Genomic DNA, 25,443 nt, shown 5'->3' with positions numbered 1-25,443 from the left:
CATGGGTAAATTGACTGTACAATTTAGTCAGTCGAGCGCATGGGGCCCACAGCTCAATTTTGCTGTATAGAAATTATTGCCTACTAGCGTTGTCATACCATTTTATCTGACTCACAGGGTTGTATCAAATTCCATTGTCCTGCTGACGTTAATGATGAGAAATGTGGCAAAGAATGGCCATATGTAGAGCTCCGGAGACATGCAGCATTGACTGAAGAAGAGCAGCGGGACTTTGAAGTGAAAATTGCATCCATAGCTGCTAAACAATACCATGATTACAAAGAGGTGAGCTTACAGGTTCTCACATCCTGGTATTCTTTCCCAGTCCTCGTCTTTTCCATATTACAAAGTGTTAAATTGATGGAATAATTTGAAACCTCTAATATTTTCACTGCTTCCATGTCAAGACACTCACATTTTCTACCACACAACAGAAATATATATGACCCACTGAGTGAAAAAGTACCAAAAGTGGGATTACAAGTTACAGAAATAAAGGCTATAAAGATTTGGAGGGGCAACTTTCATTTTTGAAAGTTTTGTGTACTATAGGCTTAATAAAATGGGACTATGTAATTTTTTTCACATGTTCTATAGCCTAAAAACTGCAGGTACCTAAAGTGGTGTAAGTGATTTCTGGGGTTAATTACCTTTTTATTGATAAACGTTTCTCATTTTTTAAAGATGTAATTAGTTAATGCCTGTCACAAAATGCCTAGCCTCCCGCCTAGTGTTACCCCGCGGCCACTTGATCTATCCCCAGCACAGCTCAGGTCTGCCTGCACCTGCCGCTTGTGCTCTACACTAGCACCCTCCTCCCACCAACTGGGTCACAACCGCCTCTGGGTGAGTCTCCCGCTCTCCAATTGTCCCCAGTGATTTCTGGGTTACTGAAGCCACACTCCCAGTGGTCCCGCAGTTCCCAGAAAGCACTCACAGACCCAACACACAAACCACCAGGCTTCTTTATCAGTCCGGACAGGCAGAACAAACAAACAAATGTGTTTATTCTCAGAACTTGGAACAGTGGACAATACAAAATGTACAAATAGCAAAAAGTAACAAGTAACTGAAAATGGATAAATTAAAAAACTAACTAAACATTTGCATACTTCCTAGAAAGTACCTTCGTAGATCAGGACATATATCTGTTCACAGAGCTTCAGCAAAGATCTCTCTCTCTCTCTCTCTCTCTCTCTCTCTCTCTCTCTCTTTCTCCCAGGCTACTGAAGCAACAGCCAGCATCTGCTGGGTAGTTTCAAACTCCAGGCCATTCAAAGCCCAGAACAGTCAAGTTTCAAATAAAAACTGGTTACATCACTACAGGCACTTCCTATTATCTGTGTGCCAACTAAAAGAAAGAGAAGTCAGTCCTCTGTAACAGCTTTAAGCATAAACATGCACCATCTGCTGGCCAAACTAGAGAAATACTCTTCAGAATTAATTAAGGGCCCTGTTTACTAAGGTGCGTTATTGTTTTTAGCGTGCCTACACTTAGTGCATGCGCTAACCATGTAGGCATGTACGTGCGTACATGGTTAAACACGTAAAAAATGTTAACACGCCTATAATGCTGCTTAGTAAACAGGGCCCTTAGGTAGGAAAATATCCAATACATTTTGCAGGCTTAAAACACACTGTTTCTTCACAATACCTGAGGCTGAAATTTTGCAGGATTATGCAATAAATATCCCTCTATCTTGTGGTATAAATAAGTCACATACCCCACTTTTGGTACCTTTTCGCTCAGTGGGTCACATATTATAGGCTTTATGTACTAACCAGTTTGTCCCTTTTTGAGGTAAATAATTGCTATATACACCATTTGGAAAGCAGTGAAAGCGCTCCTGGTTTTTTGATAATATGTTAACTGGGATTTTTAGGTGTGTTAGTGTTTTTAGCACACCTACACTTAGCACGCGCATTAACCATGTAGGCGTCTATAGGGATATTGTAGGCAGGTACATGGTTAACGTGTGTACATGGTTAATGCGCATTAAAAATGTTAATGCGCCTATATTGCTGCTTAGTAAACAGGGCCCTTAATGTTTTATGATTGTATACCATCTTGATTGGCATTTTGTAATGCCAAGGAGAGGGTATATAATGTTTTATAAATAAATAAATAACCATAGGGTTTGCTGCAATAATGACAGTAAAACTGGGCTAGCAGCAAAATAAAGGGAGGCAGAGATCTACGAATGCTCAGATAGCAAGGATACAGAGAAGACCACACATACCAAATATGAGAGAACACAGCCGGCTCCAGGTCAAAATGACTTCAGAGACTGCCACTGGAGGATTGCTCCTGCCTGTGCTGGTTCCAATCTCAAAATGGCTGCTGGGACCTGGAGCAGCAGTCTCACAAGAATGCCGCTGGAAGTCCTGGAAGACATTTTGACCTGTAGCCGGCCATGCGCAGGAATGAGCAGCCCCCTCCTGTGCCCTGTTTTGTTACTGTTTTGTTTGACCTCGTTTTGGTCCTCTTTGAGCTATTCCATATGGAGGATTGAACGTATTAAGTTCATCCAGAAGATTCTGAATTGTTTTTCTTACTTCCACTGTCACCCAGTCCCATGGGGGTCTGTTCTGGGCAGGCATCAACAGCCGCAATTCGAAACTAATTCCCATAACTACTGCTTTCTGTCTTTCTGGATCTAGGTATATTCTGGGCCATTTATGTTCCCACATATATGCTATTAGAATCTATCAGTATTTTATGCACCAAATGAGTGTCTGGTGTGCGTTTAGTTTTGTTTAGTTAGTAAAATAAGGAATACTTGAAAATAAAGACAGAAATAGATTTCAGATAGAAAGATATTTATTCTTACCAAAGTTTCAATTCAGTACAGACATCGGACAGATTCTGGGTTCAATAGCACAGCGTTCTGCCGTCTGAGAAGTGCGGACGACGACTTCTTAAATTAAGCCAAAATCTCTCTTCTTTTATACCCTTACCTCTCCATAGAAGTCTATGGTGAGGTACAATTTTTTTCAATTATTTCTCAATTTCTGCGGTTATACTTTCACGTCCTGCCATCTGTGCATTTGTACCCAGCTCCTTCCGTTCCATCTATTTCAACAGGTTGCCACATTTTCCGGTTATGTCAACATGTTTTTGGAACAAACTGTTTTTGCGGTTACTAATATTTTTCTGTTGAGATACCAGTTTCACATAATGTTTTTGCAACACCTCTCATCACATCTTCTGATCTCTGTATCATTTTATACATTAATATACAAAAATAAACCCCATTTTGAGAGCCACATTTTTTTCCCATTTTATCCATCATTCTTTCATTACAGGTGCTATATTTTATTTGAATATTGTACCTGTTTGTGTTAAGACTCATTGTTCAGACCTGCTTTCTGCAGATTCTCAAATATTAATTCATTTGTTACTTGTTTGGCCTAATCAGTACTTTTTCAGGAGTTTTTGGCTCTGTGGCTTTGTCCATCACAATTCCAGTGGTAGATCTAAAACCAGGCCATATATTAACATTCCCCTCTTCACCCTATCCCATAGGGTGACACCAGGGTTAATGTACCATGGTACCATCCATTCCAGAAGGTATCCTACAAGGCCATCAAATTTTCTGTGTCTCAATGCAAACCGGTACAGTCTGAATTATTTGGTTTCAGATTACCATCCTGGCACCGCTTCAATTCTTTCTATCCTTCCTACTTATCTATATCTATGGTTATACAAAAACTTATAGTTACTATACTTCTACCCTTTAATATGCAGATTCTATCTTATTCTTACCTATTTTATCATTAATTCTTTGGTTATATATTGATTATATCTTACCTTATAAAGCTTTATATGGTTATATTGTATCCCTGTGTGTGCTATTACCTGATTATACAGATGCAGACATCTCTCTAGTGTCTCTAGCAGTTGCATAGCGATTGGTCCTTCTCAGAGGGAGATAGTCCAATGTGTCATCTCCTGTGGTGTTGGGAAGGAGATTTTCGTACAGGGCATATTGTCCTGCTGTTGTCTTTTTCGTGATTGCGGTTTCAATTAAGCGTTCTACTAAGCCTCTAGCACAAGGGATTATGCAACACCCTACTAGCACAAAAATTGCTACCACTATGATTATAGTTGTGGCTGCTGAAATGATAAATGTCTTCCATTTACCAAAAGCTTTATCCATCCAACCAGTCCAGGATGTATCAACGCCAGAGTTTTCTGCCAACTCTTGTGACAGTGAGGTTAAGCCTTCCAAAGCTCTGGTGATTGATCCATCTGGAGCTGTATTGTTGGGGATAAAGGTGCAACACTGTGTACCTATCTTTTGGCACACCCCGCCATCCGCTGCTAGAAGTTGGTCAAGAACTAATCTATTTTCCAACGTCATCCTGCTGGTGGCGTCTAATTGTGTTGCAATTCCTTTAACTGCGTCCCTAGTGTAGTTCACAAATCTCTGCTGGTTGTAATATATATAATTGATCCAGTCTACGTTCTTATTTATAGTGGACCACCAAAAGAAAACTGATTCAAATCCTGCAGCTATTTGGTTTCTGGCTTTGAACTCATCAGGAACCCCTCTTGGAACTCCAATTGCATCTATATAGACCCGATCGTCAAAAGATCCTGGCATTGCATTTCTCTTCACTCGTGAGGAAGAGCTGCTATGAGGAGGGAGCAAAGATGCTATTACAATTGGAATTACCAATTTGACTAAAGCACATCTGCCTGTCCAACTTCTGTGAAGTGTATGGTGGATAGTACGGGTTCCACAATACCACCATATGTCTGCTCTAGCTTGTGAAAAGTCTGTGAGATTTAGATTTCGCAGACTCCCTTTTCCTAAGGTTGTGTTACAATTAGTCAAATTTCCTAAAAACCGTGTATTTTTCACCCCATATCGTTCTATACAGGTATGATATTTGGTAGCAGGATCTGGAATCCTGAATGCAGGTGGAACCCTCATCCGAGGGGGCAGGTAGGGGTGATGCTTGTCAAGATGCTGACAAGACTGATTGACTTCTTCTTTTACCTGCAATAATTCTAACATACACCAAAAACCATCTGGATCATTGTGGAGATCTAAAGGGAAAGGAACTACCGTTGGTTCTGCTCTTGCATGGGAACAAAAATAACAATTTGAGACATTCAAGCTCTTTGTAGTATATTGTGCCCATTCGAGCCATAGGTTTGTTTCTCCAAATCCTGTTTCTAATGCTATTAAATCTTTGGAATTATTAATTGGCACGATCTGGTAAGGAATCTTTACTTCTGGGATCTTTGTTGGCACCAAAGGATTTGCTTCTGGTTGAGCTGGGGGTGGAATAATCTTGAACGTTCCAACCGGATCTCTACCTGTGGCATCAATTCCTATGGAATAAGTTCTGTATGTAACAGCCGTTACTCCTCTGAAAGTGATAGCCACTTGATTACATTTGGTCATTGGACAGAGGCCATTCACTCGCAATTTCATGATAGAAATGCTCTTTTTGAGATCTGGAATCTCACTACCTGAGTAGGGGACCCACGAACCTGTATACCACCATACTTGTGCCCAACTTCCGCAATTGGAGAAGGGACACAGGTATACCTCAAAAGCTGACAAGTATTGCTGTACAGGATGTGCCCCACACATTGTGTAAGCACAGACATCAAGGGTTATTGTGGTTGTGTCCGTGGTGGTGGGTAATGCTATTTCGTAAGTGGTAATGAATTGTTTTAGAAAACTTTCTAGCTGCTGTGTTCCTTGTATCATGGGCATGGTGAGCACACACAACAGGAGGAAGACTAAGGACTTCATGTTGGTAGTTTTCATGGTTAAATGTAAGATCTGGATTGTACCAAAGGTAATTGGCGGTTAATGAAAATGAGTAACACAATAAATCCTAGGGTCTTAACCAGAACTGTAATTGCTATAATTAATATTCCAAGGTATACCAAAGCTTGATATATCATTAGGAAGAATTTGGGTTGGGTTGGTAAATTCTAATAACTGGGTAGGGTGGGTAAATTCTAATAGCTCCTCTTTCAGGAGGGTCGGGGATATCGAAAAGACTGTATACTTCCAAAGGTCCCAATCCAACCTCTCTAATGAACAGGAAGGGTATCCAATCAGTGCCCAGTACGGCGTATGTGATAATCCAAAAATCTACAACGTCACCAGTTTCTGGTCTTATTAGGAGGTCGTCGGTTTGTTCTATTTGTAAACCTAAGGTTCCTCCAAACAGGATCACAGTGTCTGTAACCGTTCGGCTAGGACCTAGTGTCCAATTCTCAAACAAAGGTTCACACAATGTCAGATATCGGGTGAAGGGGTCCCAATTGGGATCGTCTTCTGGAGCTGGGTCCCAATGAGGATGTATTAACTCTCTTAAATCAAGAAGGTACTCTGGGGGTTCAGGGATTAAGTGTACACCTAAACTAAAAGGCGATGGTGGGGGAGAATCAGGTGGAGAGGGCGGGTTATCTGGTAAATTCTGGGACATATATTGATGGTTACTTAAGGATGATGAGCTATCTGGGAGGTCGAGTGGCTGGGACGGTGATGTTTGGAGTGGCTAAAGTAGTATCCGTGGGAGGAGGAGCGTCACTAGGAGGAACCAGAGAATAAGGAGGAGGGGTGGGTCGTAATTCAAGCAAGGTAATATTATCCTCAAAAGTAGTTGTAAGATTGGGGACAATATGGACCGAGCTACTGATATTATTGGGAACAGTTGTAGAATGCAAAACAGGAGAATCAGTGAGGATAGGAGTAGTCGCAGAGGTTGCAATAGGCTCTGGAGGATTGCCAGTTGAAAAGTCTGTTGTGGCAGATGTGTCTGCCCAGGGGGTGGGATGACTGGTGGCAATGGGAGTTATCTTTGAGGTCGTCTGGGGGGATCTGTATGCAAACAGGCGTGTAAATGCGGTGTATTGTTGGGGCTCTGTGTAGGCTGCTGTAGTAAGTGGTGGAGCAGGAGTAGATGTAAGTACCGAAGTAGTTACAAGTACTGCTGGAGTAGTTGCAAGTACAGAGGTAGTTGCAAGTACCGTGGCGTTTCCGGCTGGCAAGGTAACGTTGCCAGTGGGAAAGGCAGTAAGTGTGATCCAAAGATCAAGGAGGTTACTATCAGCAGTATAGGTAAACAGGGTAGTGAAAAACAAAACCAAACCTATACAAAGTAGGATGATGCACACGAGTCCAACAGCAAACAATCGAGCAGATGGAAAGCAGAAGAAGAGGGTGTATTGATGTAACACCGTCACTGCTGCTGAGACAACGCTCGGACGGGTGCTGGTTCCGTCCGTGTCGTCAGGAATGGTGTTGCCTTCCAAATAAGTGTCGTCGAAGTCGTTCGACCAATGGGAATTGGTTTCAGATACCTGCTCAGAATGACACTTATCAACAGGGTAAAGTCCAATGTCCAGTGGGTCTGGTGGATCAGGTTCCTTGATATTGTCGAGGGCAGCAAGGTTCTCAGCGGTTGGTTCCCTGCGGAGACTTTTACCAGCGGGGGAGGGTGGTGGTATCAACACTTTCACAGGAGTGGTTGGGAAAGGTGGTATTGGAATAGGAACTTTATGTAGAGAAATAGTCTGTAAGGGAATGAGTTCTTCTGGAGTGAACAGCGGCGGAAATTGCTGTGGCATTTATCTGGCTTGATTCGGGAAATACAAATGTAGAATGTCGAGCAGCTCACAGATGTTGCTGTGCAAACTCTGTACTGTTGAACACGCAACGGACTCTTGTTCTGCCAGATTCAACTGTCCTGCTAAGTTGCGGACTTGGCTGAGATCTTCTGTAAGATTACGGATTCGGATTAGACGGATGCGAAGATCAACGTATGTAAGTGGGAGAGCAGGAACAGTGGGAGGTAGAGGTGAGGATGGCAACTCAAACGCAGGTTCAAATACAGGTGGTTGTTCTGCTGGTGACTCTGGAGAATCAGCGAAGGCTTGGATGACTATGTCAGCCAGATCAAGGAGGTGTGATTCGGGTGATGGATGGTCTAAGTTGATTAAGTGGTTAAGTCTTTGGTCGAGTTGATCAAGATGATTCAAAAGTGTTGGGTGCGGGGTCGGTGGTCTTGGGCTCAGTGGCGGTGGAGATGGGGTTTGTGGTGGGACAGATCTCTCCAGTGGCTGCTGTGCTGGAAACATCAATGGAAACATCCAGGAGGCCTGATTGGGTATTCGGATAGGCGCGGATATCTTTCAGGTGGACCCAGGATGTGTGGTCCTCAAGCTTGGCAGCTGTGGCTGACAGAGCTTCTATCTTGAAGGGCCCAACGTAGATGGGGTCTCGCCAGGTCTTGTGCGTGTAATAACGCCGGTGCACTAGATCGCCCACTTTATAAGGGGGGGATCTATTGGCATCACAATCCCCTCTTCTGTCCGAAATGGCCTGTGGAATTGAGGACAGAGAACTTACAATAGTCTGCAAGATATCCCAATATACTGAGTATTGATCGGGTACTTGAGTGTCTGGATTGCCAGGTAGGAGTCGCATCTGGCGACCTGTACATAATTGGAACGGCGTCAGTTTAAGGGAAGAGGATGGAGTGGCACGGAGAGATAACAGTGCCAAAGGGAGGGCATCAAGCCAATTCTTTATCCCATTTGCCATAAGCTGACGCATTTTTGTTTTGAGCAACCCATTGTATCTTTCAACCAAACCATTACTGGTGGGTTTGTAAACACAGACAGTTCTATGTGTAATGCCAAGTGCTGGAAGGAGGTTCTGCAAGAGATCATTCACAAAGTGTGTACCATTATCAGTGGTAATTTTGCCAGGAATACCAAATCGAGGAATAATTTCATTACACAGTGACTGTGCCATGGTTTGTGCGGTTTCTCTAGTGCAAGGGAAAGCTTCCACCCATTTAGAGAAACTGTCAACGCAGACAAGCAGATACCGTTTACCACGAACAGGTGTCTGCATATCTGTGAAATCAATATACCAATGTTGGCCAGGTCCCTGGACAACAGGCAAATGACCGGAAGGGATGACAGGTCCTCGTTTAGGTGTATACAGAAAACATTTGTAGCAATTATGAACTACAGTGTGACACATGGGCATCATTTGGGGAGCCCATAACTTGGAAGACAATTGATCATACAGTGTGTTAGCATTTAAATGTAAAGGATAATGGAGGGCATGCAAAAGAAGGGATAAAACATGCTGTGAAACACATAATTGACCATTAGGATGGGTCCAAATACCATTTGGATTAAGAAAACATCCAGCTTGCTTCCATAAACTGAGTTCTGCTTGTGAAAGTGAGGAAGTGAGGGTAGTAGAGAAGTCTGAGGTTAGGGATTCAGAGGGAGGGGACGTAACAGGGGGCTCTGATTCAGGAGATAGTAAAGAGGTTATGACAGGAGGTACAGGGAAATTAGGTGGGGTGTTTGGAGAGGAGGATTCAGAGTGTGTGGAGTCCGAAGGGGTAGAAGGAGGTGTGTGAAAGGGAGGCACTTCGGTTGCAATTACAGGAAGCGCCACATCAGTAGGGGACACGGAAGGAAGGCTGGAAAAGGAAGTGACCTCACGGGCTAGTTCATCAGCAGCATGGTTACCATTAATGGCGAAAGAAAAAACTGTCTCCTGATGAGCTTTAATCCAAGAGATACTGGTGCGGAGGCCTTTTTGATGGCGCTTCTCCAACGCATCAAAAAGTGCAGTCCACAAAGGTAAGTGACTGAGAGGTTGTCCCGTAGAGGAAATCATACCCCTCTGGTTCCATTTGCGAACATGGGAATGCAAGGAAGCAAAAACATAGTCTGAGTCGGTGACAATGCTCAAATCAGAGTGTAGTGCTTTATACAGTAGGACGTATAAAACCACTGCAAGTTCTGCGGTTTGGGCTGTAAATGCATCTGGTAACCTGAATTGTATAGGATCCAGTATGTGTTCTTCCGGTGTATAATGGAGGGCGGCAAAACCAGCAACTCCGTTTTGCTGAGAACCATCTGTAAACCAAACCTCGCCACTCTGCAAGATTTCTGAATGCAGATGGAGGGATTCGGGAACAGACAATTGGGTAGTGCACTCATGGGGAAAGATAGCATTCTGTGCTGTCTCTGTTACAGTGAGTAATGGATCTAGGCGTTGAAGGTCAGTTAAAGTTAATGGGTGAATAGAGTGCACTACACTGAACAAAAGTACTTGATACTTTTGTAATCGGCAGACAGTCATGTGACTAATCTGTTTGTCCAACAGATATTTTACATCATGGGACGTGTGAAGAATCACCGGAAGGTGAGGAATGTAGCTGTATAATTTTGTGACAGCTGTGCTGGCGGCAACAAGGCCTTTCTCACAAGTGGCAAAGGCTCTTTCAACAGGTGAAAAAGTACCTGAAAGGTAACCACAGGCAAGATCATCATGTTCTTGAGTGATTAGGCAAGACCAAGTAGTTTCAGTATGCACGACCCAAAGGTGCACATCCTGAGAAACATCAATAGTTGCCAATGGGGAGGAAAGCATAACATCTTTTACAAGAGCCATGAGATCTGATGTTTCCTGAGCTGTGAAGTTAATGGGTACTCGTTTAATTTTCTGTTTACCCTGTAGTTTCATATAAAATGGCTGTGTTCGAGCTGAATAATTGGGTATCCAAAGGCGACAAAAATTCAACATGCCAAGGACACCTCTGAGATCAGAAACGGTAGTGGGCATTCGCAAGGAGGATACATGTTGGAGAGTATCGGGACCTAGGCCCTTCTGACGGGGGCCTATGTGGTGTCCAAGGAAGGTAACATGTGTCTGAGCTACTTTTAATTTCTTTCTGTTAACTTTATAGCCTTTCGTAGCAAGAAAGCCAAGAAAGTCACAGGTGACCTGAACGCATGTGTCAAAGTCAGGGCAGGTAATGAGCATGTCGTCTACATATTGTACAATAGAGGTTTGTGGTGGGAGATCGTATCTGTACTGTTTAAATTCCTGTATGTGTCCTGCTAAAGTTTGAGAAAAGACTGTTGGACTGTCTGTAAATCCCTGGGGGAGACGGGTCCACTGATATGTTGTGTTATTGAATTGGAAAGCCGTTAGCGGGCGGCTTACAGGGTCAAGGGTGATGGAAAAGAAGGCGTTGGATAGGTCAATGGTGGAATGATATGTCTGCAAAGTAATGCTATTGAGGAGTGTAGTTGGGTTTTCCACATTCGGAAATACCGCGTAAGTGAGGTCATTAAGCGCGCGTAAGTCCTGTACTATACGAAAGGCGCCAGGTTCCTTCTTTGGAACTGGGAATAAAGGGGTATTGTATGGTGAATTACACTTCTCAATGATACCCTGCTGTAACAAGGAATCAATTTGTTGCTGAGCTCCAGCAATAACTTCAGGTCTTAGCGGATACTGGGCAATTTTAGGGCCTTTGCAACCCGGTAGCAGCTGAATATGATGGGGAGGGCCTTTAACCTCACCATAAGGTTTCTCAGGTGTGGCCCAAAGAAAACTTGGTAGGTCATTCAGAGCGACCTCTATTTGTTTCTCAACCATAGAGGTAACAGCCATCATGAGTGAAGTGGTTTCATTAGGGGAAGGATCAAAATGAATCTCAAAGTGAAACAATGTCAACAGGTCTCTCCCAAGTAAATTGACAGGGCACAACGGAGCATACAAAAAGGGAGCAGATAGTTGTTGATCCGCATAGGTAATGGGCAAGGGCTCAAGCAGGGGTGTGTCTGTAGGGACACCATCAAATCCTGTGGTGGTAATATTGTTAGGGGAAACTTTAAGAAGTTTCTGCAATTTGTGCGGGACATGGGCTAGCACAGAGCGAGAGGCGCCTGTGTCTATTAAAAAGGGAACGGGGACATCACAGATTAACAAGGTGATCATGGGATCATCCAATCCTGCAGCAGTGTGGACCACGCCTAGTCACTGTGGGCGGCGTTGGTCGGGGTTCCATAAAGGGAATGACTGGCGTTCTGGGGGATTTTGGCGGTTTTGACGGCGGATTTGATTCATAAGTGCATTTTGTGGTGGTAGCGAGCATTCCCGTGCATAATGACCGAATTGCTGACAGCGATAGCACTGAACATCTGCATAACGATCAGGACTAGGCCGGGAACGATAGTCTCTGGACCGTCTGGTATCATCAAGAGGGCCCCTTGGGGGACCTCGCAGAGGTTGAGAGCGACGACCTCTTTCTTCTGGGTAATCAGTTCTACGGTCTGGGCGGTAGGGCCGTGGGCCCTGATTTCGGGTGTTATTGTCATAGCGTTGGTCAGCATACATAACAATAACAGGGGGAGAGGTCTCCGGGGTATTGGGATCTGTGTCAGAGCTCTTAGAGGCTCTCTTTTCTTTGAGATCTTCAGTTTGTAGCACTTCCAGGTTAGTGTGTACTGTCTTACGATGTTGGACTTCATCTTGCTTGCTTTTTATAAGCTTTCTACAATGATGAAGGATGTGTTCACGAATCTTTGGCCATTTTTCTAGTTGGAGACCAACTGTGTCCTCTAGTTTGTTTTTGATCTGTGAAGGTAGGGTTCCCTTAAGTAAATGATAGAACACCGGAAGAGCATTATCGGAGTCAAATTTCTCCTCCGTCTCTTCTTTAAAGAGATCTTGGAGTCTGAGTAAGTAAGCCTCAATAGGCTCTGAATCCATTTCCCATCTTTGGGAAGTGATAACTGAGAAATCTTTAAGGGCCGGATACATGGTCCGGATTTCCTGAAATACTTTGGTCTGAATCTCTGTTAAAGGATTGCCATCGTACTGAGTATCTGTTACAAATTTGGCATATCCTGATTGGGTGAATATGTCAGTGACACTGGCGTGTGGGGTTCTGCCCAATAACGCTTTCATGTCTCCAACTGACAGAGTGGTACCTAGTGTGATGTCCTGGAATTTCTTTAACCATCGGTTGCCTCCCATTGCAATATCCGGGAGTTGCAGTATGAGGCTATTTAATTCAACCGCTGAAAGTGGAGTGTACTCCGTATGAGGAACACCACCTGACATTTTATTTAACAAGGGAAAGAGTTTTACTTTCTCAAAGGGTTTAACCAATGAAGATGTAAGGAGATCGATTGATGCGGTTGGGGGAAATTGATTCTCGTACTTTTTCCAAACCTGGAGACCTTGGATTAGGTAGAGGGTTGTTTTCTGATCCCAATGGGGGTCAGGGTGGTCATAAATAAGATCTCTCACAAGTGAGAGTTTGTCAGACCGCAAGGATCCTTCCCGTGGGAAGAGAGCGGACTGGGGCCGTAGCGCCTCAGACCATCCTGCAAGATTATCAATCCATGGTTGAACATAATACCATGAATTTTCATGTAATGCCACATATTGGGCGGGTGTGCTAGGCGGACCAGATAAGATAGGTTCTGTATCAATGTTCAGACCTGTAGGGTGACGGGGACTGTCAATGACGGCAAGGCAGCGGCTAGATCCTTCATTAGTAAGATAACTTTGAGGGTGACGCTGTCTGGTATGATGAGAAATTACATCATGTTGTTGGGGTCCTTCGGATTTTAATGCATCAGGTGCAATAGTATCCGGGATTGTTGAAATGGACTTACGTAAGGAACGAAGTCCTTCTGAAACGAATGCGAGGTCATCTCCCATACTGGCCAATGTGATGCCATGTTGTGGCATACAACATGCCCCTGAAGGAATGTGAGTGTCAGGGGGACGGGTCTTGGGTAGTTCAAGGTGAGATGAATCTCCTTCCACGGAGGAGGAGAAACTAAGCACCGGGGGAGGTTCATTTCGAATATCCTGTAGGTCTGATTTAGTTGGGAGTTGTTGTTTTAAAACTTCCCACGCTTCTTCCAATGGGGAGGGTCTAACCTTTGGTCGCGCACCCAATTGATCCCATCTAGGGGGAGTAGAACACTCAGGTTCTAGAGTCGGCATGGAAGGGTTCACTGGAACAGGGGGCGCTTTAATGAAACCCCGATCATAGAGTTCCTGACAAATAGCCCGTGTCTGTGTAGCAGGACTACATGGAATAAAGCCCATCTGTCGTAACTGAGACAGGATAGGGTAATGCAGGGATGCGGGAGGCAAGGAACCAGTTTGGACAGAGGAGTCCAAATGTGGCGGTGGAGGTGATGTCTGAGTTGAATGTCCCATGTATGGGTAGGTAGTCGTTTGAGTAGTCATATGTGAGGTCAATCCTGATCCTGGCATAGGACAGGTGGAGGTTTGGGCAGCCGCATCAATCTGACTGACGTCTGAGTGATGGATAGTGACCGGAACCGATGGGTCCTGGACACGGGGGTAATGTTCAATAATGGGGGGGGGTATCTCTATCTCATAACCTCCAATAGTGCGATAGACGTGACGTGTCTGTGGGGTAAGAGTCTGGGTCTGAGTAGTTACTTGCATCGTTGGAGCAGTTGTGACAGTGGGCGACTGAGCGATAGTCTGAGCCACTGGTATTGTTGCGGGGGTTACGGGCGGCTGAGTTGGTGCCGACCCCTGGGACATAGGGATAGGGTTCTTTTGAGATGAAAGAGGAGATATATCAACAACACCAGCAATGTGCACAGTGGTAGGTGGGTCGAAAATCGCAGGAGCTAGAGATCCCGCTGTCACTGTTTGTGATCCCTGGGACGAGGAGGTCCCCGTCTGAGATCCCTGGGAATTCTGTAGTGGAGGATCTGTGATAGGTTTATCACAATATCCTGGGGGTATTGGGGTATATCCCACTGCACATGGTAGCAGCTTAGTAGTGCCTGCAGCAGTAGCAGCATCATAAGGTGGCGGGGCAGTAGGTGTCACCGGATCTTGGTAGGGGGCTTGGTCAGTATCTGACTTACCTAAACTCCTATCGTGTTGATTTCGTGCAATAAGTATGAACTTATTAATAGCAGCTAAATGTTTATCCCTAGATTTTCCTGTTTTGTTGGACTCATTGTAGCAGACCAAGGCTTGGAGCTTGCCCTGATCAAAGGAGCCCTTTGATGGCCATTCCAGTCCTTGATCCTTAGCAGACCAACCGGTATGCCAGGTTTGACATAAGCGGGTAAGTTCTTTTCTATCAGCGGGAAAGAAATTAAGGACTCTTTCCAGGGGACTAGGGGATGAGGAGGGGGACATAGTGGGATCTGAAATAGGGGGAAGGCAATCCACATAGGAACTCATAGAAGAGCGTATTCAATATAACGCAATATGTATAAGTGAGATGGTTCAAGTCAAATTTCTAAGATGTATAACAGGGGCAGCTAAAGTATACAAACAATAACGTGCAAGGGAAAATTATCTAAACAAAAACATGCATCATGCATATACAAAACACTGTTATACTCACGCGTCTTCAAGAGCGTCCCGGTGGCGGAACCTAGAACAAAAATTACTAATTGGCGGTAAGCTCCATGCTTTTGCCGCTGGTTATATGAACGGAGAAATGGAAGTAACAGGAGAAGAGCAGTGTTTAAGAAAATAGTGCTATAGTGTCAGCTTTCATATTTTTATACTACTCTACCCCTAATTAATGAAAACTACTCCCCAGAGTGCGCTTCTAAAAGCCTAAAGAAACCGGGTTTCCCGGCCTGCCAAGAACTATCCCGTATACATGGCCATGAGCTCCAGCCCATGATAGAGCCCCCAAAAAGGGACATTGCAAACACTCCCGAGAAGGACTCAAAAAAACCAGCGAATACGGTGTCATGAATCGAAGAGTAGCGGTCCCATGGGTTTCCGCTGACTATTGAACTTCTCGTATACGATTGAACTTCTCGTGTGCGACTAATCACCCCAAAGGACCTGTAACTTGAGAACTTCTCGTGTACAACAATCCACTCAAAAATTTGTGGTTAGGGAACATCTCGTATACGACTAACCATTCTAGAACGTTAAAAAGTTAGGAAAACTTCCCGTATAAGACTAACCCTCCAAAAATATTGAATGCCCGAGTCAACCTGTATACAATCTCAACCAATGACGTAGGCGTCCCTTTATTGTCACGGCGATCATGTATACAAGTAACCGTGATGTGGGCAATAATGCCGAATCCGCAGGCCACTCTGAAAATTGAATGGAATTCTGCTTTAAATCTGATATTTATGATACCGTCATCCATTGAAGGTTTTGTGGCCCTCAAATGGGTGTGAGTCCCAGACATCAGACATCGGTATCTAGCCCAATAGTTATAGCGTGACACTGGTATATAAGGGGAGAAAAAAACAAAAAAATTTTTAAAGTAGAATAAAAGGTATAGCCCATCCCAGGGAAGAGCCCCTGAAACAAACTGCAAAAATAGTAGAAATAAAATAAATCTAGTTAAAAGAAAATTGAAAGAAAAATTTAACACTAAACACATGTAAGCTCTAGGGGGATGGTACCATAAAAGAGGAACTGAAAAGCATTAAAATAAGACAGCCGTGAAGAGGGCCGCAAAACCAGGACAACACAATACAAAATAAAATCATTCACACTGTTGCACAGCATAAACATGCATAAAAGTTAAACACAAGAGTGACAGAAGCAAAGTAGGAGAGTAGGTGGGACTTGGAGAGAAAGAAAAAAAAAATGAATTTGATGGACAAGCTGAGCAAACCAATGAACAACAACCTTCGTCTGTTCCCCATATCAGAGGAGGAAAAAAACTGTACAACAAAATTGGATTTTCAAGTAATGAAACAAAAAATCCCCTAGAAAAAACAAACTATAAATCATTATAATGGAGCTCGCATAATATTATACTGCAAAAACTAAACCCATTCTAGACAAGCAATGATGTAGCGCTACGATCGCTAAAATTGAAACCGAAAGCATTCAAACACTGCTGTTTGTCATTACGCATACTGAGACTAGGTACCATAAAACAGGGTTAAACTTGCAGAGAAGTAAATATATGATTGGACTAAGAACATTGCCGTACACTATCTATTTATAGAACGCAGGCACAGTATCGTAAGCTTAAATCACTTGTATGCAGGAAAGTTACGGGCAAGCAGTTCTACAGGAAATGAGTGCATATTAATCATGCCATATACTCAGTCCTGAAGTCCAAAACTCATACATCAATGGCCCGGGCAAAAGAAAAAAACAAATCAGATGTTTGAGAAGGTCCATAGAAATATGTGTATATCCTGAAAACCCCCCCCCCAAAATGCATTGTTGATTGGCAAATAATTTAAAGTAAAGCTTCAAAATCCAGCAGATAGAGCTCAAAAATCTGCAAACTTTATAACATAGAATAGTTAGAAAAAATAAAAAAAGATTTTAAAATGGATTTCAAAGTTAAAGAGTAGCAGATTAGGAAGGAAGTCCAAACAGCTCGGCACATACAGAAAAAAGAAGAAGTAGAGAAGCTACGCACTTTTAAATTGAGAGAATAAAACCGGAAAGATGGGACTTATGAATGAGTGATTTAAAGACAAGGTTCCATACAGAAATAGTGGACAATACGTAGATATGTTTGTAGATATGTTAGACAAAAGATAGAAATGTTTTAAGGCAAAATAAGCACATATAAGCTCTTCGGGTAAGGGACATTCACTATACAGTAGGAAAAAGACTTGCCATACAACTAACTATGGAGGGGAAACTGTAAAGCAATAGAGCGAAACAGCAGACGGAAATTAATCATACACAACGAGCAAAGCAGAGGAAAAACAAATTCTGAGAACTGCTTGACATTTCAGAACATTAAACAAGCAGCATAATATTTTCTTTTATGGCAGACTAATTTTTCTTCCCGTAAAACGAATGGTAAATAAATAGTTGTAGAAAGTTATAAAGATTATAGATGAGCAGCGAGTCAGCGCTGCCATCAGAAAACGAAGCCAGAGGAGAGAAGAGGAAAGCCGGCTTCAGAAGGGAAAAAAACACTACTTTAAGTTTTTAAGGGAAGATAAAGATATATTTTTGTAACTTTGTAACCACGTTGTGGAGCACGATAAGGTCTATCGGGCAGTCGAAGATACCCCCGCACATTCTTACATACTCAGAAGTGCGCATACAACGGACTTGGCAGCATGAGGCATGAAAAGATAAGTAATTTAACAACTTTTATAAAGATTCAGATAAGGCAGATTAGGCTTGTGTAAGGCAAGCTTTTTATAACTGGCAGGAAAAGGATTAGTTCAATTATGACTGCTACTAGCAATGTAATAAGCAAAGTTCCGGAAGTACAAAAAAACTGTGTTACATGGGGCTGACAACAGAAAAGAATAACTTTGCAGGGCATCAAAATAGAAAAATGATACTAATGTGGAAGTATTTGTAGAAGTCCGACGATAGCAGGAAAAAAGGGGGACAAGAACAACGCTCAAAAAGTAACAAAATGTAGAACAAAGCTGCCGTAAAAATAAAAAAAAAAAAGAAGTCAGTTTGACAACGCAGGTAATAGTAAGGAACCGGAAATGAGCTGTGTACTGAGAAAAAAACAATATAGTGAGATTTAAACAGGTGGAAACCGGGGCTTCCTATGGCATACCGAGATGAGAAATAAAAAAAACATAGGAGGAACCGTAGACTTACAGAATAGGGGACAAGAAAATTAGATTAGACGGACGAGAGAGACATGGAACATATAGAAAGAATGCAAACGGGAGGGCGCACGCCCACAAACGATAAGATGAGAACAGAAGGTAAAGACCAGGAAATGGGCGTAACAGCAGAAAAGATAGCAAAGAATCATAAAGTAAATTTTCACAGAAATGCTGCAATACAGTTTGAAAGAAGGGGAAAACCCAAATCACAGGTTTCAGCGAAGCCGAAGTGTTTTTAGATGGCAGGCAAGGGCAACAAAGAGTAGTGAAACAGAAGTGTTTGGGCAGGAAGAGGGGGGGCCATAGGCGGTTAGAATGACAGAAGATAGAGAGAACAGAATGATTTGAAGGCAGACTTATAAGGTTATAAGGAAAGTAAAATACACAGGGGTTCAGGCAAAAATAAGGAATATAGGCTAGAAAACAGATTAAACATCCCCTCTTGCGTTCAAATGGGGGGGAAGAAGGTCAGCGAGTACGCTCAGCGACCGGGGCTCACCACTGTTTTGTTACTGTTTTGTTTGACCTCGTTTTGGTCCTCTTTGAGCTATTCCATATGGAGGATTGAACGTATTAAGTTCATCCAGAAGATTCTGAATTGTTTTTCTTACTTCCACTGTCACCCAGTCCCATGGGGGTCTGTTCTGGGCAGGCATCAACAGCCGCAATTCGAAACTAATTCCCATAACTACTGCTTTCTGTCTTTCTGGATCTAGGTATATTCTGGGCCATTTATGTTCCCACATATATGCTATTAGAATCTATCAGTATTTTATGCACCAAATGAGTGTCTGGTGTGCGTTTAGTTTTGTTTAGTTAGTAAAATAAGGAATACTTGAAAATAAAGACAGAAATAGATTTCAGATAGAAAGATATTTATTCTTACCAAAGTTTCAATTCAGTACAGACATCGGACAGATTCTGGGTTCAATAGCACAGCGTTCTGCCGTCTGAGAAGTGCGGACGACGACTTCTTAAATTAAGCCAAAATCTCTCTTCTTTTATACCCTTACCTCTCCATAGAAGTCTATGGTGAGGTACAATTTTTTTCAATTATTTCTCAATTTCTGCGGTTATACTTTCACGTCCTGCCATCTGTGCATTTGTACCCAGCTCCTTCCGTTCCATCTATTTCAACAGGTTGCCACATTTTCCGGTTATGTCAACATGTTTTTGGAACAAACTGTTTTTGCGGTTACTAACATATTTTTCTGTTGAGATACCAGTTTCACATAATGTTTTTGCAACACCTCTCATCACATCTTCTGATCTCTGTATCATTTTATACATTAATATACAAAAATAAACCCCATTTTGAGAGCCACATTTTTTTCCCATTTTATCCATCATTCTTTCATTACAGGTGCTATATTTTATTTGAATATTGTACCTGTTTGTGTTAAGACTCATTGTTCAGACCTGCTTTCTGCAGATTCTCAAATATTAATTCATTTGTTACTTGTTTGGCCTAATCAGTACTTTTTCAGGAGTTTTTGGCTCTGTGGCTTTGTCCATCACAATTCCAGTGGTAGATCTAAAACCAGGCCATATATTAACAGCCCACTACCCACTAATGACAAGGTAGGCCAAGGAGGGGGCTGCTGCTGGGGGGTGAGTTCGGAAGGAGGTCTGCCGCAGGAGTGGGCGGGCTTGGAAGGGGCTGCCCCCAGTGGGTAGGTCTGGGAAGGGCAAGAGTGGGGCTGTTGAGGGGGCAGTTTCAATTTCGGCTTCGGTTTCTCCCGAAACCAAGTGTCCAATTTTGGTTGCAGATTCCGTTTTGGTAGAAACCAAAGATTATGTTTTCAGTCGGGTTGTAACATATATTTTAAAAGTTCACTCACACTATGCATACATCATGCCTCCTTGAAATCTGCATATGCTGCAGATATATACATGTAAGTAGCAGCTTTTCTAAAATTTTTACTTTCAAATGTATATCCATTTACCTGTGCAAAGTAGACTTTTTTACATGTGTAAATGCCATGCAACCCTTCTAAAATGACCTACTTCATCAGCTTTAGAGGGTCATTTTAAAAAGTTAGCCATGCAAATGGTCCTTTTTTTTTACACATGCAACCGTTCTAAAATTGCTTCCATAAATTTTTAAACTGTAACAATTTCTGAATTACATGTCTGGTTTATTTCTTTCTAGTGCCCTGGATGTAGAAGTTTTGTGGAACGCAAAGATCTAACAAGGCTGAGTGTGCGCTGCATTGTCTGTGGAAGAAACGATGGTAGAGTCTATGAGTTCTGCTGGCAGTGCCTGAGGCCTTGGAAGGGTGATTATAATTTATCTGTGAAGTGTGGTAATGAAGACTGCAAGAATCCAAAGCTTCACATTTTAGAAAACTGTGATCTGAAAGACCTTCCAGGGAGTGAAATTGAAAACTGCCCATCCATCCGAGCTTGTCCAACCTGTGGACAGCTGATAGAGCACAAGGAAAAGTGCAAATATGTTATTTGCAATCAGTGTAGTGTCGAGTTCTGTTTTGCTTGCCTTGAAACTGCTCAAAACTGCCAAGCTAGCAAAGCAGGTTCTTGGTTTAAGGTCTGTGCTAAGCCTTTAGCTCCAAAACAGACAGAAATTCCTGTGTGGTCTCAGAGAAACCAGCAAGCTCATTCTGTCTCAGCAGCACTTGAATCTCAAGTGAATATCATAGAGCAGTTGCACCAACGTCTTGAATTACAAACTGAATCTCTACTTCAAACCCTACAACCCCATCAAACCCAAGAATCTCAGAGAACCCAGCAAATCCAAACTCAAGATACTCAACAACTCCAGTCCCAGAGAACCCAAACATTCCAGACTCACGAACCTCAGCAAACCCAAGAACTCCAGAGAACTCAGCAATCATATATGCAAGAATCCCAACAATTCCAGAATCAAGAACCCCATAAAGAATCTTGGTGTACAATATTATAATGCTGATCTAACTATTAGCTTTTATTGTAAAGGATGATAGAGGTTATCTCTCTTTGGGGGGAAATGGGGAAAATCTCCTAATCTTAACTATAAAAGAAAAAAGGAATTCCGTTAAATTCAATTCAAATCAATTCTACTGTACCGTTAATATCCCCTTTCCAGTGTTCAGTGCGGTTTACATTCTAGGTGAGACAAAAGCAAATAGTGTTAGTGTGAGGTATGAGAAACATTAGAGACCATTGGATTAATGTATGAGACTAAAAACATTAGGAAACATTAAGGAAAGGGATAATGGATGATACTAGAATAAGCCCACTGTGTCTTTTGTGGAGAGATGTGGCCTTCTATTGCAGGAAGAGAGAGAAAGGAAAACATCTTCTCGCTTCAACTCACTCTATCCAGCCAATCTGAAACTGCCTCTTGCTTTCTTCTCTCTTTCAGCTGCCTCACTGTTCTTCCCAGAGATTATAAAATGAAGGAAACCTCTCCCATGAGGGGATGGGTTTTGAAAAGCATATGTGCTGTATTAGGAGACACTTCAACGCTAAGTGGACAAACCAGATTCACCCACTATATTGTCAAGGAGGAAAAGACCTCAGATGTTGCATAACACACCAACCCAAACCCAAAATGTAACAATGATTTAATCACTGGTCAAAAACCTGCAAATGACATACTGTGTGTTGTTCCTCTTCCAAACATTTGTTATTAATCAGTGGACTTTAAAATGTGAATAACTTGAATAACAATACAAATTCATGGTATATAACTCAAAATTATTCCATAAAGTCCATGTCACAGGAACTGTAAACAAAAGTAGAGTGACACTTATCTTTAATGAAGGATCCCGACGGCACTCGTTTCACCATTTGCTTCGTCAGGGGATCTCTCTACATTGTCACTGTCGATATCAGATCCAAATGTGCGGTTCATACCAATTGAGTCAGACTTACCTGAATAAACTACTTGTTTAACAGCAATTCAAAAATGAGCTAAAAACAACAAGCTCTGCTTGAAAACAAGTAAAACTGAGCTTGTGTGGGCCCCTAACATAAATAGGTACATAACCAGACATCAAAATCTCTTTTGGGAGATAGAAACACCTTCCTAAATCACGTCAGGAACCTTGGGATACAGCTAGACCCAATGCTTAAACTGATCCCCCAAATTCAATGAACCTTCAAGAGCTGCTTCAATAATTTGCAACAACTATGCTGCCTCTCTCCATACATTGAGAAGACAAGTCTTGTCGCAGTGGTTCATGCCATGATAACATCAAGACTGGATTACTGTAATGCACTTTATACTGGTCTGATGACAAAAGGTTTGCACCAACTCCAGTTCATTCTGAATACTGCAGTGAGACTGATAGAAGGTTGTAAGCAAAAACTGCACTGGCTACTAGTACAATACACGGCTAAATGTAAATCTCTATGCCTGATATTCAAGACCCACCATTAAAGTTTGGGGGGGCTATTCTGGATCAGAAACTCAATTTCAGGCCACAAATCTCTGCAATCATTCATTCTTATTTCCTTAAGCTACGTATGCTTTATTCTGTAAGAAATTAATTTTCAAAAAACACTCTTAGAGGGGTGGATCCAAGATGGCCGAATAGACAGGAAGCAGAGATTTTTTTGCTCTCTAGAACTATTTTTAAATTTCAGTGTTACCTTCTTCTTCTTACCCATAATTCTGAGAGAGCATGCCTAAGCGAAAGGGGAAACCGAGGGGACCTCCTCTCCCTCGGATAGAGACCCCAGGACCGAGGCAAACATCTATCTCAGCTTTCTTGGCATCTACACCTGCGGGCGTATCCGCTGCCAGTACGAGGGACAATACTGGCTTGGAGAGCGATTTTTCGCTCAGTCCGCTGGGTCCTGCTACCCCACCAATCCCACAAGCTACCGGAGCATTGTTCTCAGAGGCCGGAAGTATAGTGCCCCTGAAGGGGAGGCAGGCTCCGATGGAAACAGCAGCTATGGGAGAGAATTGGGAGGAGAGCCAGCTAATTCGAGCCCCAGAGACTGACGCCGACCAGCAAGCGGAATCTCTGCTTTGTGCGGAAGCGCTTCAGCCTCTGAAACGACCGGCCGAAATATCGCTGGAGGCGATATGGACTGCTCTAGAAAACCTTCATAAGGTTTGTACATCTTTTATCACAGTATCATTGAATAATTCTTCTCAGATTAAAGACATGAAAAGCAAAATGGAACTTTTTTCCGCTAAACAACTGAATAATGAACAGAACATTTTCAAAATACAAGCTACTCAATTGCAATTGGTGGCTGAAAAATTGTTGATCTCTAGAAAAATTGAGAATTTAGAGAATAATATGAGAAATTTGAACCTACGAATACTCAATTTCCCGGGGTGCGCTATGATTTCGCCGAAAGAGATGTTGTTCAGACTTTTGAAGGAACAATTAAAATATCCTGAAAAGATGTTACTTCCATTCTATTTACCGGTGAAAAATACTTCAGAAACTTTAGAAGAGCCTCAATCGAAAGGAGAAACGCCCACGTTAGATCTAACGGCTCTCCTGGAGCAATCCAGGGAAGAGATAAAATTGAGATCAACATTACTTGTGACATTTGTCTTCTTGCAAGACAAAGAAATGCTGTTAAAGAATTATTTTCAGAAAGCAAATGTAGATTTTCTTGGTGGTAAAATTTCTATATTTCCTGACATATCGAAATGGACTCAACAACGCAGAAAGAAATTTCTGGAAATGAAAACGGAAGTGCTTTCTTTACAGGCACGTTTTCAGCTTCGTTTTCCATGTAAATGCTTGGTAATGTTTAAAGATCGGAAATATATTTTCTATGATGATAAACAACTGAATGATTTTCTTAAAGCCCAGAAGGCAGCTAGATAAGTCCATATGTCTTAGCAGAAAATAGAAAATGTAGAGCCTGAGATGTTATCAGAAATTGTTTCCTATTATGCCAAGTCCCTTTGGTTTAACTTTAATTTTGGATCCTCATAATGTGGGCTAAAATCACCAATTGTAATTTAGAGTTTTTATTGTTATAATTTCTTCTTTACTATATCACATTCATTGGTGTGTTTTGAAAAGATTGTATGTCTTGAATATAATTGCAAAATATAAATAAATAATTTAAAAAAAAAAAAAAAACACTCTTAGGGTACTAATACATGCTTTTGTCATCAGCAAGCTTGATTACTGCAACACACGTCTACAAAGCATTTGCCATTCTGATGTTTGATGGCTACAAATAGTCCACAATATGGCAGTTAAGCTTCTGGAAATAAGACCACAAGAACCAATTTTTATGCCAAGAACACTGGCTACCAGTTGCTCACCAGATTACATTTAAAATTTTGGTACTTGCCCATAAGATACATAGCTCCAGAAAACTATTGAACCTTTCACAATTTTTCACATCTTATGTATCCGCAAAATGTCTCTAGTCATCACAGTAACAACTCTTAGTAGTCCCTTCTTTTTACTTTATTAGTCCTGAACTATCTGCTCATCATTTTTAGTGTTACAATCCTGAACTATCTGCTCATGATTTTTAGTGTTACAGCACCTACTTTATGGAACTCTCTGCCTCTCTCACTTAGACTAGAGTCCTCCCACTCCCTCTTTAAATCAGCACTGAAAACATTTTTATTCCATGAAACATTTCGCACTTAAACCTGAAGAAGCTCTCTAACCATTCAGGTTGCCTGGCTCCTTTCTTGGGCCTCTCAAGGGACATCATCCATCACCAGCTGTCTTCTATGTGTAACATCCACTATGTGTAATATCTTTTCCCTCCTCTCCCCTTCTTCCTCTTTTTTTTCCTCCTCATTCTTTTCTATCTCTTTCCTATTGACATTTTGCAGTTTCTTTCTTACTCATTCTATATGATATTATTGTATTGTAAACCGCCCAGATGGTTTGTCTCAGGGCGGTATATCAAGTATATAATAAACTTGAAACTGAAAGGAAATGGGATTTTCATCTACACACCTCCAAAGGCACTAAGTCCCCCCCCCCCCCCCCCAAGGAGTATCCCTAACCACACCCTCTCGAAAAGACGTCACACAAAGTGACATGCATTAGCGAGCCTTCTCCATAGCCCCCACACTCTGGAATACACTC

At 42.2% G+C, this 25,443-nt stretch overlaps 1 protein-coding gene across 1 annotated transcript; it reads left to right on the top strand.

The window, feature by feature from the left end:
- Window positions 1-117: 117 nt before the first annotated feature.
- On the top strand, window positions 118-21,329 carry LOC115459372 (the record flags this gene model as incomplete). Its single annotated transcript, XM_030189207.1, has 2 exons — window positions 118-285; window positions 20,559-21,329. Coding segments are annotated over 2 exons (939 nt in total), but the record flags the coding sequence as incomplete, so codon positions are not given.
- Between the last annotated feature and the right edge of the window lie 4,114 nt (window positions 21,330-25,443).

This window comes from Microcaecilia unicolor, unplaced genomic scaffold (genome assembly GCF_901765095.1).
Source record: "Microcaecilia unicolor unplaced genomic scaffold, aMicUni1.1, whole genome shotgun sequence".
NCBI classification, from domain to species: Eukaryota; Metazoa; Chordata; class Amphibia; order Gymnophiona; family Siphonopidae; genus Microcaecilia; species Microcaecilia unicolor.
This window is presented reverse-complemented; position numbering and strand designations above follow the sequence as displayed.